We start from the raw sequence: 14233 nt of genomic DNA on the forward strand, positions 1-14233 counted from the left end.
TTTCAGTAACAGAACTATAAAAACTATCACTAATCTGCAATGTGGGAAGATAACTGGAGTAGATGATTTTTGACAAGGAATGTTCAAATATGGACATGTTTGCTGGCTTGGTTGACAAAGTGGTTAGTACAACTGCACTGCAACTATATGCTGTGGGTTGAAATCCTGCCATGGACATGGATGTTTGTGACTGTCTTTAGGTGGGAGATGGACTTCATTGCCCAATGTGAGACCAATGTCCCCACTTACTGGAGGCCTGAAGTTCCTTAAAAAAGTTCAATGTTTAGTCTCTAGAGCAGGGTTATCAGATTATGTGAAACAAATATAAAAAAGATACAAAGTTAATGAAAATAGAAAAAAAAAAATTCTTGCCAGATTCACAAAACTAATGTACTCCAATTTAGAATCTTTTATGGATAAGAGTCACATTTAAAAAAATAAATTTTAAAATGGCCCTTTGAATTACATTATAGCCTGGTCAGAAAATCAAATTTCAGATGACAGAAATTAAATTCTTATTTTAATTTTTTTTACCTAAGTGCAAGCAAACAAAAGTTTATATTCACGACTCAGCTACTTGTATAAATAGATGGTTGATTGCATATCAAATTGCCTCAGTACCTCATAATGTACAGCATATCCTTTTAGACATATATTGCAATGCATTATGGAAAGTATTACTACACAGGCCAAGACCAGTTTCAACTTTTAATGAAGTCGCAGTGGGAGCTAGAACCATGCAAATAATCTGAACTGTGCAAAAGTTATATTTACCTTTATATATAAAGTAGAAAAATATTATGATCTTGATAAAAGTGGATAGTTGCAATAACTTTTTTTTTTACTTGGGTCAGAAAATAAATTATACTTGACAAGAAATTATTATTAATATTATTACATGACACCTCCAGGGAGTCCAAAGACTCACTGAACGAGGGCGTACTCTACACCTCTCTATCTCCACACACCAACTACAACAAACCATCAACAGCATCTATCGCCCATCATCACCAAAAACAGTATTTTCTGTCTGTAAATTGTGTGCGTTCTGAAGGCCGATTTGCTGTACGTGGGATGAAAAACTCGAGTTTCCAGGAGGAAAAAAAAAACCTGCCACCACCATATGAGATCGGCTAACTCACCTTCAACTGAAAAAGCCCGTATAAGAATAAATACTAAGTTTTCTGGTTGTCAATAAAGCAACAGGACTGGATGGAATCTCATCATGTGTTTTTAGAGAATGTGTTAAGAAAATAACAGCTCTGTTGACTTGGTTTTTCAGTGAGTTTTGCTACAGGCTATGAGCTGAAGGAGTGGAGGGGATGGTAAGATAATCCCATTGAATAAGGGTAGTGGTAGAATGGAAGTGTTCAACTATTTCTTCTGTAGTTGTTAAGATTTCGGAGAAATTAGCGAAAGATCGTATACAGCATTGACAGACAAGGGTTAACTGTGAGGTCAGTGAATTTGTTAAGAGGTGCTCTTGTTTTAGTAATCTAATAGCCTTTTATAAAAAAATAAAAAAGATCAGTTGATGAGGGAAAGACATATACTGCCTTTGTTTTTCTTTTTTTTTAAGAAAAAGGCATCTTCGCAGAGTGCCTTATGAAAGCTGATATTTAAGTTATAGCATTTGTATATCAGGTTAGTGAACTGAATTGGGGATTAGCTGGCTGATAGATAGAGAGTTGTGTAGCAGAGAGTTACAACTGGAGTCCCTCGGGACCTCCAGGTATTATTTAACCTTTATATCAATGACAGTGTCAATGGATTGCAAGAAGATATTCAGTTGTTTGCAGATTATGTGAAGCTGAGAAGGGCTATTATTAATAGTGTCAATTTAGTAGTCCTTCGAGAGGATATGAAAAAGCTAGACAGATGGAAAAATGAAGGGGGGGGATATCAATTTAATGCAACCAAATGCAAGAGCTTGAAGTTTGTGATCCATCAAAGACTCTGTTGGAGGAAATGAATTAGGGTTGAAGGAAGAGGCAAGGGACCTTGGGGTGATGATTGAGAGAGAACCTTTGAGTTTAGGGGGACATATCACAAAGATGATGAAGTTAACCCAGAGGATTGCTGCAATATTGAGAATGGGGTAATATCAATCAGAGAGTTGTGTGCTGACCAACAGGAATACTCTTATATTCCTGCTGGTCAGCACACAACTTTCTGATTGATATTACCCCCTTCTGGGTTAACTTCATCATCTTTGTGATATGTCCCCTAAGCTCAAAGGTTCTCTCTCAATCATCACATCTGAATTACTGCGCTCAGATTTGGTCACTGGGATTTGAAGGAGATGAACTAACCTTGGAGAGGATGCAAAGGCAGATAAAAATGATATCAGGACTGTACAATGTTAGCTATGAGGACAGACTGAAGACATGCAGAGTTTGGTGAACAGAAGGAGGAGAGGTGATATGTTGAAGACAAACTGTTGGGGGAAGGGGTAGTTACAGGATTGACACTGGGAAGTTATTTCATATAGTTAATCAAGAGGAAGGAACAAGAACAAGTGGCCATTCCTGCAAGTTACGAATGGAAGTGGTTAGTAAAAGAGTGAGGAGTGGTTTTTTTCATGGAGGGTAGTTGGACTGTGGAATGCATTGCCTGATAGAGTAGTGAGAACACAAACAGCAAATGAGTTTAAGAATGATATGATACTGTTTTTTGTTTAAGATGAACCTCCCACAATGAATTTTATGACTCCATGGAGATCCTAAATAGTAGTAGTATTGGGAAGGAAATGTTCAACAGTTGAACATTACTGTCATATCCTTCCCAATATCATTAATGTATAGATAGATAGAAAGAAAATAAGTTATCCAAGGACTGATCCTGATGATGATGATGATGCAAAGATAGGCAAAGACCTATAAACTTCTGAAATTGCTTATGTGCTGTATATAAGTAACATCAAGGATGTTATTATACCAATCGTTCGATGCTGTTGGCACACTCTTCCTCGATGAGTCTTTGGGCTCCCTGGAAGTGTCTAATAATAGTAATGTTATTATATACAGCACATAAGCAATGATTTGAATAGACTGTAACTGTGGGCAAATGATAATGGCTATTAATTCAGCATAAGTAAGTGCAAAGTAATGCACATAGGATGAACAGGATATTACACTAGTAAGATTATGCTTGGAGAAACAGATGAAAATTACATATAAAACTCAGAGGATAATTGCTATGCCGAAACGAACATTGACATTTTATCTCATTATAAGGCCTTAATACAACAGCATCTAATTATTATGTGCAGATTTGGTCTCTTGGGATCTAAAATGATAAAGAAGCTTTGGAAAGGCAGCAAAGAAGAGTTACAAATAACAGGATTATGGAATGTACATTACGAGAGCAGATTGAGAGTATATGGACTGCAGAGAGGGGTGAAATGACAGAGACCTATAAACTTCTGAAAGAATTACAGGATATTAGCTGATGAAATTTTTCATTATATGTAATGAAAATAGCAAGTTGTATACCACGAGTGAACAAGAGGACACAATTTGGAGTAAAGTGGATGACAAACAATATTAAACAGGAATTGCATGCAAAAAAGAGGCTGTGGAAGAGATATAAGGAGACAGGGGAAGAGAAGATCCATGAAGAGTATAAGACAAAGGCCAGAAGAGTGACTAGTATGGTAAGAAAGACGAAACTGGAATATGAGAGGAGATTAGCCCTAAGATCCAAAGAAAATCCTAGGGAATTTTTTAGATGTGTGGCCAGTAGGAGGAGAAATGACTGTGGAAGAATGATATTGTGTGATAAAAATGCGAATAGAGTGACTGATGCAGAGGACATAGTAGAATTGTTCAATGAACACTTTATTGGAGTATTTCATCCTGGAGGAGTCAGTTTTAATGCTAGAGGGATAGGGCAGGTTCAAGGTTTAGAGGTACAGGAGGAGTGCGTGTTTCAAATACTGAGTACTCTGGATGTCAGTAAAATTGTGGGACTGGATGGTATTTCACCACGAGTTTGGAGAGAATGTGCTATGGAACTGACAGTGCCTTTGACCTGGCTTTTCAATGAAAGTCTGGCTGCTGGAATTTATTGTTTTTATTGCACTTTATTGAAGCATTTCATCCTGGAGGAGTCAGTTTTAATGCTAGAGGGATAGAGCAGGTTCAAGGTTTAGAGGTACAGGAGGAGTGCGTGTTTCAAATACTGAGTACTCTGGATGTCAGTAAAGTTGTGGGACTGGATGGTATTTCACCACGAGTTTGGAGAGAATGTGCTATGGAACTGACAGCGCCTTTGACCTGGCTTTTCAATGAAAGTCTGGCTGCTGGAAAGGTGCCCATGGAATGGAAGGAAGGTAAGATAGTGCTATTGCATAAGGGCAGTAGCAGACTGGAAGTGTCTAATTATAGACCAGTTTGTGTGTCATCAGTAGTTAGTAATATCTTGGAGAAAGTAGTGAAGGACCGTATACAGCATTGCGCAGATGAGGGTAATGTTATCTGTGAGAGTCAACATGGATTAGCGAAGGGGCACTCTTGTTTTAGCAATATGCTAGCCTTTTATGATAAAATTACAAGAGCATTAGATGAGGGAAAGGCATATACTGCCATTTTCTTAGACTTAGCGAACGCATTTGACAGGGTGCCACATGATAAGCTGATATTTAAGTTGCAGCACATGGGTCTGGATGTCAGATTGGTCAACTGGATTCAGGATTGGCTGTCCGATAGGTATCAGAGAGTTGTGTATAGTGGGGCAGTTTCAAGGAAGCAGAGGGTTACAAGTGGGGTCCCACAGGGCTCAGTACTGGGATCTACATTGTTTAACTTTTATATCAATGACATTGTCAGTGGATTACAAGGGGATATTCAGTTGTTTGCAGATGATGTGAAGCTGGGAAGGATTATTAGTAATAGTGTAGGTGCGGCAGCCCTGCGAGAGGATTTGAATAAGCTAGATAGATGGGCAAATGAATGGGGGTGTCGGTTTAATGCAGCAAAATGTAAGGTCTCGAGGTTTGGGAAACATCGATGGGTCACTGCATACTCCATTGGGAGGAGTTATACTGGAGGAAGTAGGGGAGACAAGAGATCTGGGGTTGATGATTGATAGAAACCTGAAGTTTAGGGGACATATTGCAAAGGTGGTGAAGGTAACACAGAGGATTGCTGCAATTATGAGAAGGACACTGACCTGCAGAGATAAAAGGGTTATCATTCCGTTGTATAAGTCTCTGATCAGACCACACTTAGACTATTGTTCTCAGATTTGGTCCCCAGGATTTGAAGTGGATAAATTAACTGTGGAAAGGGTACAGAGACGGATGACAAAGATGGTTTCAGGACTGTACAATTTTGGTTATGAGGATCGGCTGAGGGAATGTGGACTGCAGAGTTTGGTGGATAGAAGGAGAGGTGATATGATTGAGACTTTTAAACTGTTGAGAGGTGGTTACAGGGTTGACACTGTGGAGTTCTTTCACTTGGTTGAACAGCGGGAGGGAGTGATGACAAGAGGCCATACCTGGAAGTTACGAAAAGAAACTGTGAGCAAGAGGGTGAGGAGTGGTTTCTTTGCATGGAGGGTGGTTGAGCCATGGAATGCATTGCCTGATGGAATGGTGAGAGCGAGAACGGTCAATGAGTTCAAGGAGTGTTATGATAGACTTTGTGTTTCTTGGGGGGAGACCTCCCCCTCGATGAGTCTTGATAGACTTTGTGTTTCTTAGGAAGGACCTCCCACGATGAGTCTTTTGACTCCCTGGAGGTCTGAATAATAATAATGTAAAGCAAGGAGAGTAAAAGAGGTTCATCCATGAAAGTTATGTTTGTATGTGGTTATAAAGGGTGGGAGCTATACAGAAGCTGTTGAGGTCACAACAGTTGCCTCAATATCCCATAATGCAAAGCACACTTCCTTTCCGTTATGTGTACTGCTACATATTATGGGAAGTGTCACTACCTAGACCAGTTTCAACATTTTCTTACCCATCATATTTTAATAATATGGTGATACAAGGGTGGCCAGCCCATCTCAGTTTAACTAGAACAATCCCAGAATCCTTACCCTTTGTCCTGCATCCTAGAACATTTGTGAACATCCTGATTTCATGAACATTAGAATTTTTTTAAAAATACAAAGAAAAAATAAAGCAAATGAACTTTGTAAACTAAGAACTGTAATAAATCCAAGAATAAAATATTAATTCTGTCTGAGACACTGTTACAATTCTGATTTCAGCTGTTACTTTTCGCAAGGACAGGTCATCTTTATAAAAGTAGAAGTGTCTTATTCATTCATTTTAGGTTAGCAGACTAATCAAGTGATTCACAATCACACGTTCTTTGTTATACTTAAATTATTGTTCATAAGAATGCAAAAGGACTATAATTATTAATATTATTTATCAAAAACATAAACCATATATTATCATTTTACTATTATTATCACACCCTCCATGAAGTCAGCAGACTCATCATAGGTGGTTCATTCAACCGAATACATACTTTTCATACTGAAACTTAAAATCCTTAACACTCCCACATTCACATCTTATTCAGGTAATGTTTTCTGTTGATTCACAATTCTTCACATAAAAAATCTACTCCTCATACCTTTCTTCACCATCTTAAACGTCTCCATCATATCACCTCTCCACTCAACTATAATTTACATTCTTTTAACCTCTATCCACAGCCAACATTCCAAAGTCCTGATATTGTCTAAGTCACTTATCTTTGGACCTTTTTCATATCACGATGAAAACTAGGTCACTCCATCACAGTAGCAATATGATATTATTATTATTATTCCTGACACCTCCAAGGAGTCCGAAGACTCATTGCGGGAGGACACCTACAACTGTCTCAACCACTACACCGAACCTCTACTACGAATCATCTCCATCAATGCCATCTACCGCCCACCTCCACCACCACCACCACAACTGGTATTCTATGTCTGTAAATTGTGTGTGTTATGAAGGACCAATTTGTCTGTATGCGGGATGAAAAACCCGAGTTTCCGGGAGAAAAAACCCTGCTACCTCCATCTGAGATCGGCTAACTCACCTTTGATTGAAAATCATCCAGATAAAGATTCCTCCCGTCGCGACGAGAATCGAACTTAGACCTATTCCAATCGAAGGGCGCAATGTACCAGTCGTTCTTCCAATTGCGCTACAGAAGCAATATGCAGTAACCTAGCACTAACCAACATTTGTGCAATATAATATGTATAGTTTAGTTATTTATGACTTTTATTTATTATTATTATCACACATTATTGAATGACAAAGGCTTGATGAGGCAAACTGCATAGCCATGTGGCCTACATGCACTCAACACACAGATTACCTATATTAAGGAAAACTGACACCGAGTCCACAGACTCCTCAAAAGAGGCCATAAATATTATACCCAGCACTAACCAACATTTGCACAACATCTGTCATACACTGCTTCGAACTCATCCAAGATGTGGCACCCACAACTGATGCAGGCAACTCATACACTCTTTTTCAATTTATAGATGTGATGCATAGTTCTCCCCAGCTCCCTTAGGCATATAATAAAAAATTTGCTCTATATAAGTAATCTTAGTGTCTCTATCATATTAATCCTTTTCTGCCTATCAACCAGTTTCTGAAATTTTCAACCTATCCTCATAAGCAGTATTCTATAGACTGGCCACCAATCTAGATTACTATCCTCCAGAATCTCTCCACCTCTTCCTCATCCCCAAGAAACCCCGGTGACTAGATCTGTACACAGTATTCCAGATGAGGCGATATCAAAATCTTATAAATGATATACAATAGCCTTATCTATGCTTGTCAGGGTGTTCCATGTTCTTCAATAACCAAGTAATCCAAAATGTTCTTCATAACTTATTTTTAACAGTAATACACCAGACAAAATGTTAAATAATAAAAGGATATTTATTAACTGGATTATATTTTGCTGAATTTCAAACCAGCACCCTCAAAACAAAACATGTTACAGTTTACATGCGATGATAAGCAAGTGAAACAATTCAAATTGTAACGGACAAACGATCTCAAGTCCTATTTGGCACACTCTAATGTTGTATAAAACTAATTATTACAGCTGTTTATGAGTTGATCTTAAGATGACTGCCACACAAATTTTGGCAGATTATTGCAGCTTTCTTTTGAAAATTTAAACCTGTACATATTAAAATCACCTCATATTTATGGAGCACCTAAAATCCATAAATCCAATACTCCCCTATGCACTATATGTTGCAAGTTTTTTCACTTGGTTATATTATAAATTAAAGATGCCAAGAAATTATATTCTTGGTTTCATCTTTCATCCACATATAAGCAAAGTTGGCGTGTGAAGTAACTTCACGACTGGACTATTTATATATATAGAAGCTAATGACTTCACATCATTTGCCTCAGTATCCCATAATGCAAGGCACATCCTTACAAACATGTATAATGCTTCTTCTGAGTCTGGCTCTGATGAGACCTCAATAAAGGTTGAAACTGGTCTAAGTAGTGGCCCTTCCCATAATGCATAGCATTATACATGTCCCATAATGTATTGCATTATGGGATACTAAGGCAATTGATATAACGTAATTAGCCTTTAAATACAAGTAGCCCAATTGTGAAGTTACTTCATGCACCAACTTTGTTTGCTTACACTTGTATAAAAGATGAAACCAAGAATATAATTTCTTAGCATATTTAATTGATCCTATGCTTAATAGTATAGACAGTCCAACTCATAAAAATCACCCTTTTTATAACTTATCCTTCACATAACCATGCTACCCTCCAATATAATATCTCATTCATATCTATGCATTTTTCCCATAACCAACTTCTCCAATACTCAGACCACCATTCATAAGATGCTGATCAATCAATAATTTGCTACCTCAGTATTGGAGTCTCCTTGATGCAACTATTTTTCCCCACAATCCTTTAACCCAACCCACAGCTAAAACTTAAAGCAATGTTTTTAAAGATACTGATAAATTGCATTTTCTTATAATACTCAAACTAATATACCATCTAATCCCATATCTGTATTAACATCAAGGTTCTGTAATATCCTAGGCAACTGTAAGAAAACAATGTCCTGGTTTGTGAAATTCTAAGTTTGCCACCCTAGGTGATCACCGTTTTACTATTTGTATACAGAATATATATAACTTCTGCACTGATTTAACCTTGGTATCTTCCTGGTCTAATTCTCACTCGTGAAACCTCAATAAAGGTCGAAACCAGTCTGGACAGAATGCATTTTAATATATATGTCCAAAAGGAAATGTTCTTGGCATTATGGGATACTGAGGCAACTGATGTCAAGTCAACAGCCTCCATGATCTAATTTTTCCCTTTCAGTCGTTTCTGACAATAGGTGACTTTGTAGGCATTGCCCACAAAGTATTCCTGGCGAGATTTTTACAGGGTAGTTCACCATTGCTTTCCCCAAACCCCCAATTTTATCCGGGCTCAGGACCAGCATAAGGCTGGGACTTATTCATGATTGTAATCCATGTCAGTTCACAGAGCCAGTTTGCCTGTTCTGGGGGACAGGCAAACAGGCAAATCCCCTACCTCCGTATGAGACTGGCTAACTCACCTTTAGTCGAAAGAGACCAAATAAAGGTTCCTCACATCATTGATGGAATCGAACCCAAGACTTTTTGACCACAGGGCTTCGTCTGTACTGACTGAGCTATGGAGGCTCACAGCCTCTATAAGCCAACTATATACAAGTACAGGTATCCCTTGCTTACCATGGCTTTGATTAATGCAGCAAAATTAATTGCAACAATCCCTTTATATACACGGCAAGAGTTTTAATTACCCCACCTTTAAATTTACCATGCAAATCTCGAGGAGTGTTTCCTAGCTGAGAAAAAGAAAGACGTGAGCATGATGACGTCATTCCTCCCATTAAGCATTAAGAGTGGGTGTATTACAAGAGCTTCAATTGTTGAAAATTGGTTTTAAGTCTTATTTTTGACTAGCAGTTGAAGCTTATTGCAAAAGAAATAACTTAGCTTTCAAAGCTCTTTTGCTCTTAGCTAATGCACCTGGTCATCCAAATTCTCTTGATGATCTGTGTGAGAATGTGAGTGTTATTTTTTCCACCAAATATGACATCACTGCAACTTCTGAAAGCCTATTTTCTTAAAAAGACATTCTCAAAGGCAGTAGAAACAAGAACGGAAGAAAATGTGATTACGCTCCAAGAAATTTGGAAAAATTTTAACATTAAACACGCAATTGAAAACATTCATGACTGGTGGGAGCAAGTGTCTTCTAGCTGCATGACAGTTCTTTGGAAAAACCTGCAGAATGAGCTAATGACTAAGGTGGTTTTCAAATCCTGTGAACAATTTGGTTGAAGAAATCATTGCAATTGGTGAAGACCTTGTTTTGATGGTGTTGATGCAGAAGATGTTAAAGAATTATTGGATTCAAATTCAAAAGATTTCAGTGACAACAATCTTCTTGAAATTGAACAACGTGCATATGAAAACAACGAACAAATGGAATGTAAAGATTAGGTTCCAAAGAGATAACAGTCAAAGAACTGGATTGAATATTTCACAGTTTAAAATCGCTTGAGCAGCAAGTAATGGATATGGATCTAGATGTTAATCCAAGAATGCATGTTTGCAGAGGTTTTGAGTCATTTTGCTTGTTATCATAGAATTTATGCTGATAAGAAAAAAACAAACTGTTCAAACGACTGTTGACAACTTTTTTTTTGATAAAAAATTGCATAACTAATGTAGGTACAAACATTTATTAAACATTTATTTTGCATTCATTTTTTGTCTTTCCTAAAAGAGTACCATATAAAACGAATTATTAATACAGTAATCGATTATGGACGAATTATGATTTTTACCATTGATTATTATATTTGATTAACACGATTTTGATATACGCAGTAACATCGTGGGATTAATTAATCGCGTTAATCAAGGGATACCTGTATAAGTAATGTAGTCGTGAAGGCACTTCACGCACAAACTTCCTTTGCTTATGCTTGGGTCAAGATTTAAAACAACATAGTATATTTTATAAACACGCGGGGGGGGACTTTCTACAGCAACATATTATTATATATTACATAATATATTATATAATGTGTTCACTAGTCTTTATGGTATTTAGGTATATCTAGATGCAGATTTCTCCCGAATCCCAAGTTAGATTTATGGACTCCACTGCGTCATGATGATACTGTATTCTGAGATTTCGGATTTGTTTCATTCAGCACTTATACCAATGTATACATAACCGCTGCGAAAACCACGAAACAAATCTGTTGGCACTACTACACGCAGAGAAACTAAGTTATTAAATTATCTTTAACAAGGAATTACTAGTGTCTTTACCTCTTCAAGTACATAATCACAAGGGCACAATGAAGAAATAACATCTTTATCCGACGGTTTCACAGTCATTATGACACAAAATCGTCAGCAGCACTACACAATCCCACTTAAAAAACGTAAATATGTGTACAGATGAAAAATACTGCAGCATCAACCTGAAGAGCAGCACGTACAGTGCCGAAAGCCATAGCGTCATCTAGCGTAAGTCAAATACATATAAAACACTAACATGAATTCAGTTTAGTTAAAAATTATTTTTTAGTTTTATTTTCATTTCTAATCACCAAAAATCATTTTAAATCACAATCAACGCTTACATATGCCATTCTCTCATTTTACAAAGCCTTAAAGCAATATTTCTCAAACCGAAACCTATTGTCGATCAGTAAAACTTACAACCTTGTCAATCACAAATAGGTAACCGAGCTTAGTTCACAAGAGATCGCCCTAAAAATAAGTATGATAGTTACAGCCATCCGGTTAATTATGAGAACGGCATATAATTAACATCTGCCAGTCCGTGTTCAGTTGGCAACTATGGCTCTACCTTTATTTTATCGTCTAGACTAACTATAGATTATCTTTAAAAAATGCATCGCCCTTGTAACTTGAAATATGTTAACTGCTCGATACAGGCATCAGGAGTGAGCGTTCATTCACTCCGGAGGCAGCAATGAGCAGTAGTTCCGATTCCATATTTGACGGAAGCCTGTGCAAAATACGAACGCCGGCCGAAATCCCTGGGGGAAGGGGTAATTTTGTGGAGCGAAAAAACTCGCGTCTTCTCAGTGTGCATACGTTTATTAATATTTTTTGTCCGTTTTGGACAAAAAATAATAATAAATAAATAAAAATATAGATGTAAAAATATATTTTTTAAATATTTTACATGTTACAACCATCAAAGAGTTAAGCTAAACAGTTTTATTGCGTCTTACTAGTTTTTCCGGAAAGTTAGTTTTCATATCGATTAAAAGTTAAATGTTTAGCTAGTTCGTTTTTAATCGATATAGTTGCAAGAGACGGCAAACTCTTCGGTATGTTTTATTGTTTCTATTTCTTCTTTTTTTTTTTTTTTAGTTGCATCATTTTTTGTCAGTTGTTTCACTGCGATTTAACATATTTTCGTTTATACAAAGCAACAGTATGCTTAACAGTTGAACCGATGTGCTACAAAGTTCCAAACGTTTTTAATAAAAGCAAAATACATTGTCTGTTTTATAAGAAATAAATCAACCATCATATATAACTGTTCTTTGCATTTGGACAATTACCTCGAGTAAAAAGTTACAGAAATGAATATTTAATCTCTTTTTTTTTTGTTTGTGTTTTAACTGATGAAGAGAGACATACTTCTGTTATGTATGTTATCGTTCAGAGTCTTAGCACAGTCATTATAGACGAAGCTCTGGTTCGAAAAGACTTGGGATGGAATCCCGTCTAGGACGCGAAGAACCTTTATCAAAGCGTTTCAACGGGAGGTGAGTTTCAAGTCTCATACGGGGAGTGGAAGAGTCCCCCCCCCCGGACTCTCGGTTTTTTGTCCCTGAACCAGGCAAAGTGGTCAGTAAATATACGCAGTTTATAGACAAAAAACACTTATAGGCATAGGGGGGGGGTAACCACCTTTCCTCGAATTACGCTTACTAAATACAAGGATACTTGTATCGATTGAATTAAAGCTTTTTCATCTTTTCTATTTCTGTGCTCCAATATATATTTTCTTCTATTTAAAACAGATATTTTAAAGCGAACTGGTAACAAAATTATCTTAAGATTAGCGTAGTGTAGCAACGAGACAAACGATATGTTATCATCAGGGCTGTCGTAAGCCACTAAGGCAATGCTTACGAGCAGCGCCCTTCCAGGAAGGCAAAAACTGAAATCTTAAAAATTAACAACTGGATATACTTTATGATTTCATTTTATTTTTCTTGTAAACTCGGATAGCCGTTTATTTATGTCTGCAATCGCGTATGACAATATATTCAGACAGAGTTTTTGCAGTGTAAATGGGTACGTAACTAATGAGTAATATGGTGTTTATTTACTCATGATATTACTTTCTCTGAGCGTCCGTACCCAAGGACCCACCATAAATTTAAAAAAAAAAAAAAAAAAAAAAAAAAAAAAAAAAAAAACATATACACGATAAAATATACATAAGCGAAAGAAAAGCATATTGTAAACTTCTTTATTAAGCTGTATAACCACTTGTACATTAATTGCTTTATGCTATAATTAGTTGTAATTCTGTGCATAATATTTGTCAATTATAGAGGTAGTAGTTTAGTTTTATGTATCAAAAAATGTCAATGACAGTTTATATAGTGGAAGAACCTGATGACATTTTGCATCTGGTGGGTAACTCAAATATCTGCCAAAATGTAACCCTCTCTTTCTATGTTAAAACAAATACTACACATGTATATAGACATTTGCAATCTGAAAATGATAATAATGAAGCAATATGGATAGTAAAGTTATGTTACATTAAAAGAAAAATACTGCTCAACTCATGTAAAAAGGACTGTAGGTTTAAACCAGACACTGAGCAGATTATTGATGTTAAAAATAAGGAAAAATAAATTGTACATAATATATATTATTAAGATCAAGAAATGTAAACCAAAATGCCAATTACAATAAGCATTCTATGTACAAATGTATATATATTTATTTGGATTGTATGTAGATGCTTCATGGTTAATAAAATATTACCCAAGTCAGTATAGACGAAGCCCTTTGGTCAGAAAGACCTACGTTCGATTCCCGTCCGTGACATGAGGAACCTTTAGTGGTTTCTTTTTGAGTTAGTCGGTCTCCTACGGAGGTAGAGGGTTTTTTCACCCAGAAA

At 36.6% G+C, this 14233-nt stretch overlaps 1 protein-coding gene across 1 annotated transcript in view; it reads right to left on the reverse strand.

Annotated features, from left to right (window-relative positions):
* The window catches only part of LOC150100952 (uncharacterized protein ZK1073.1-like), a 355092-nt gene extending 343414 nt beyond the window's left edge, over positions 1–11678 (reverse strand). Inside the window, exon 1 of the mRNA XM_090401442.1 lies at positions 11377–11678. Coding sequence (XP_090257568.1) covers positions 11377–11445 — 69 coding nt within the window. The 5' untranslated portion in view covers positions 11446–11678. The remainder of the gene's footprint in view (positions 1–11376) is intronic.
* Positions 11679–14233: the final 2555 nt, after the last annotated feature.

The sequence above is a fragment of the Typopeltis vanoorti genome, chromosome 12 (assembly GCF_054136105.1).
Source record: "Typopeltis vanoorti isolate ZY-2024b chromosome 12, IOZ_Tvanoo_1.0, whole genome shotgun sequence".
In the NCBI taxonomy this organism is placed as follows: domain Eukaryota; kingdom Metazoa; phylum Arthropoda; class Arachnida; order Uropygi; family Thelyphonidae; genus Typopeltis; species Typopeltis vanoorti.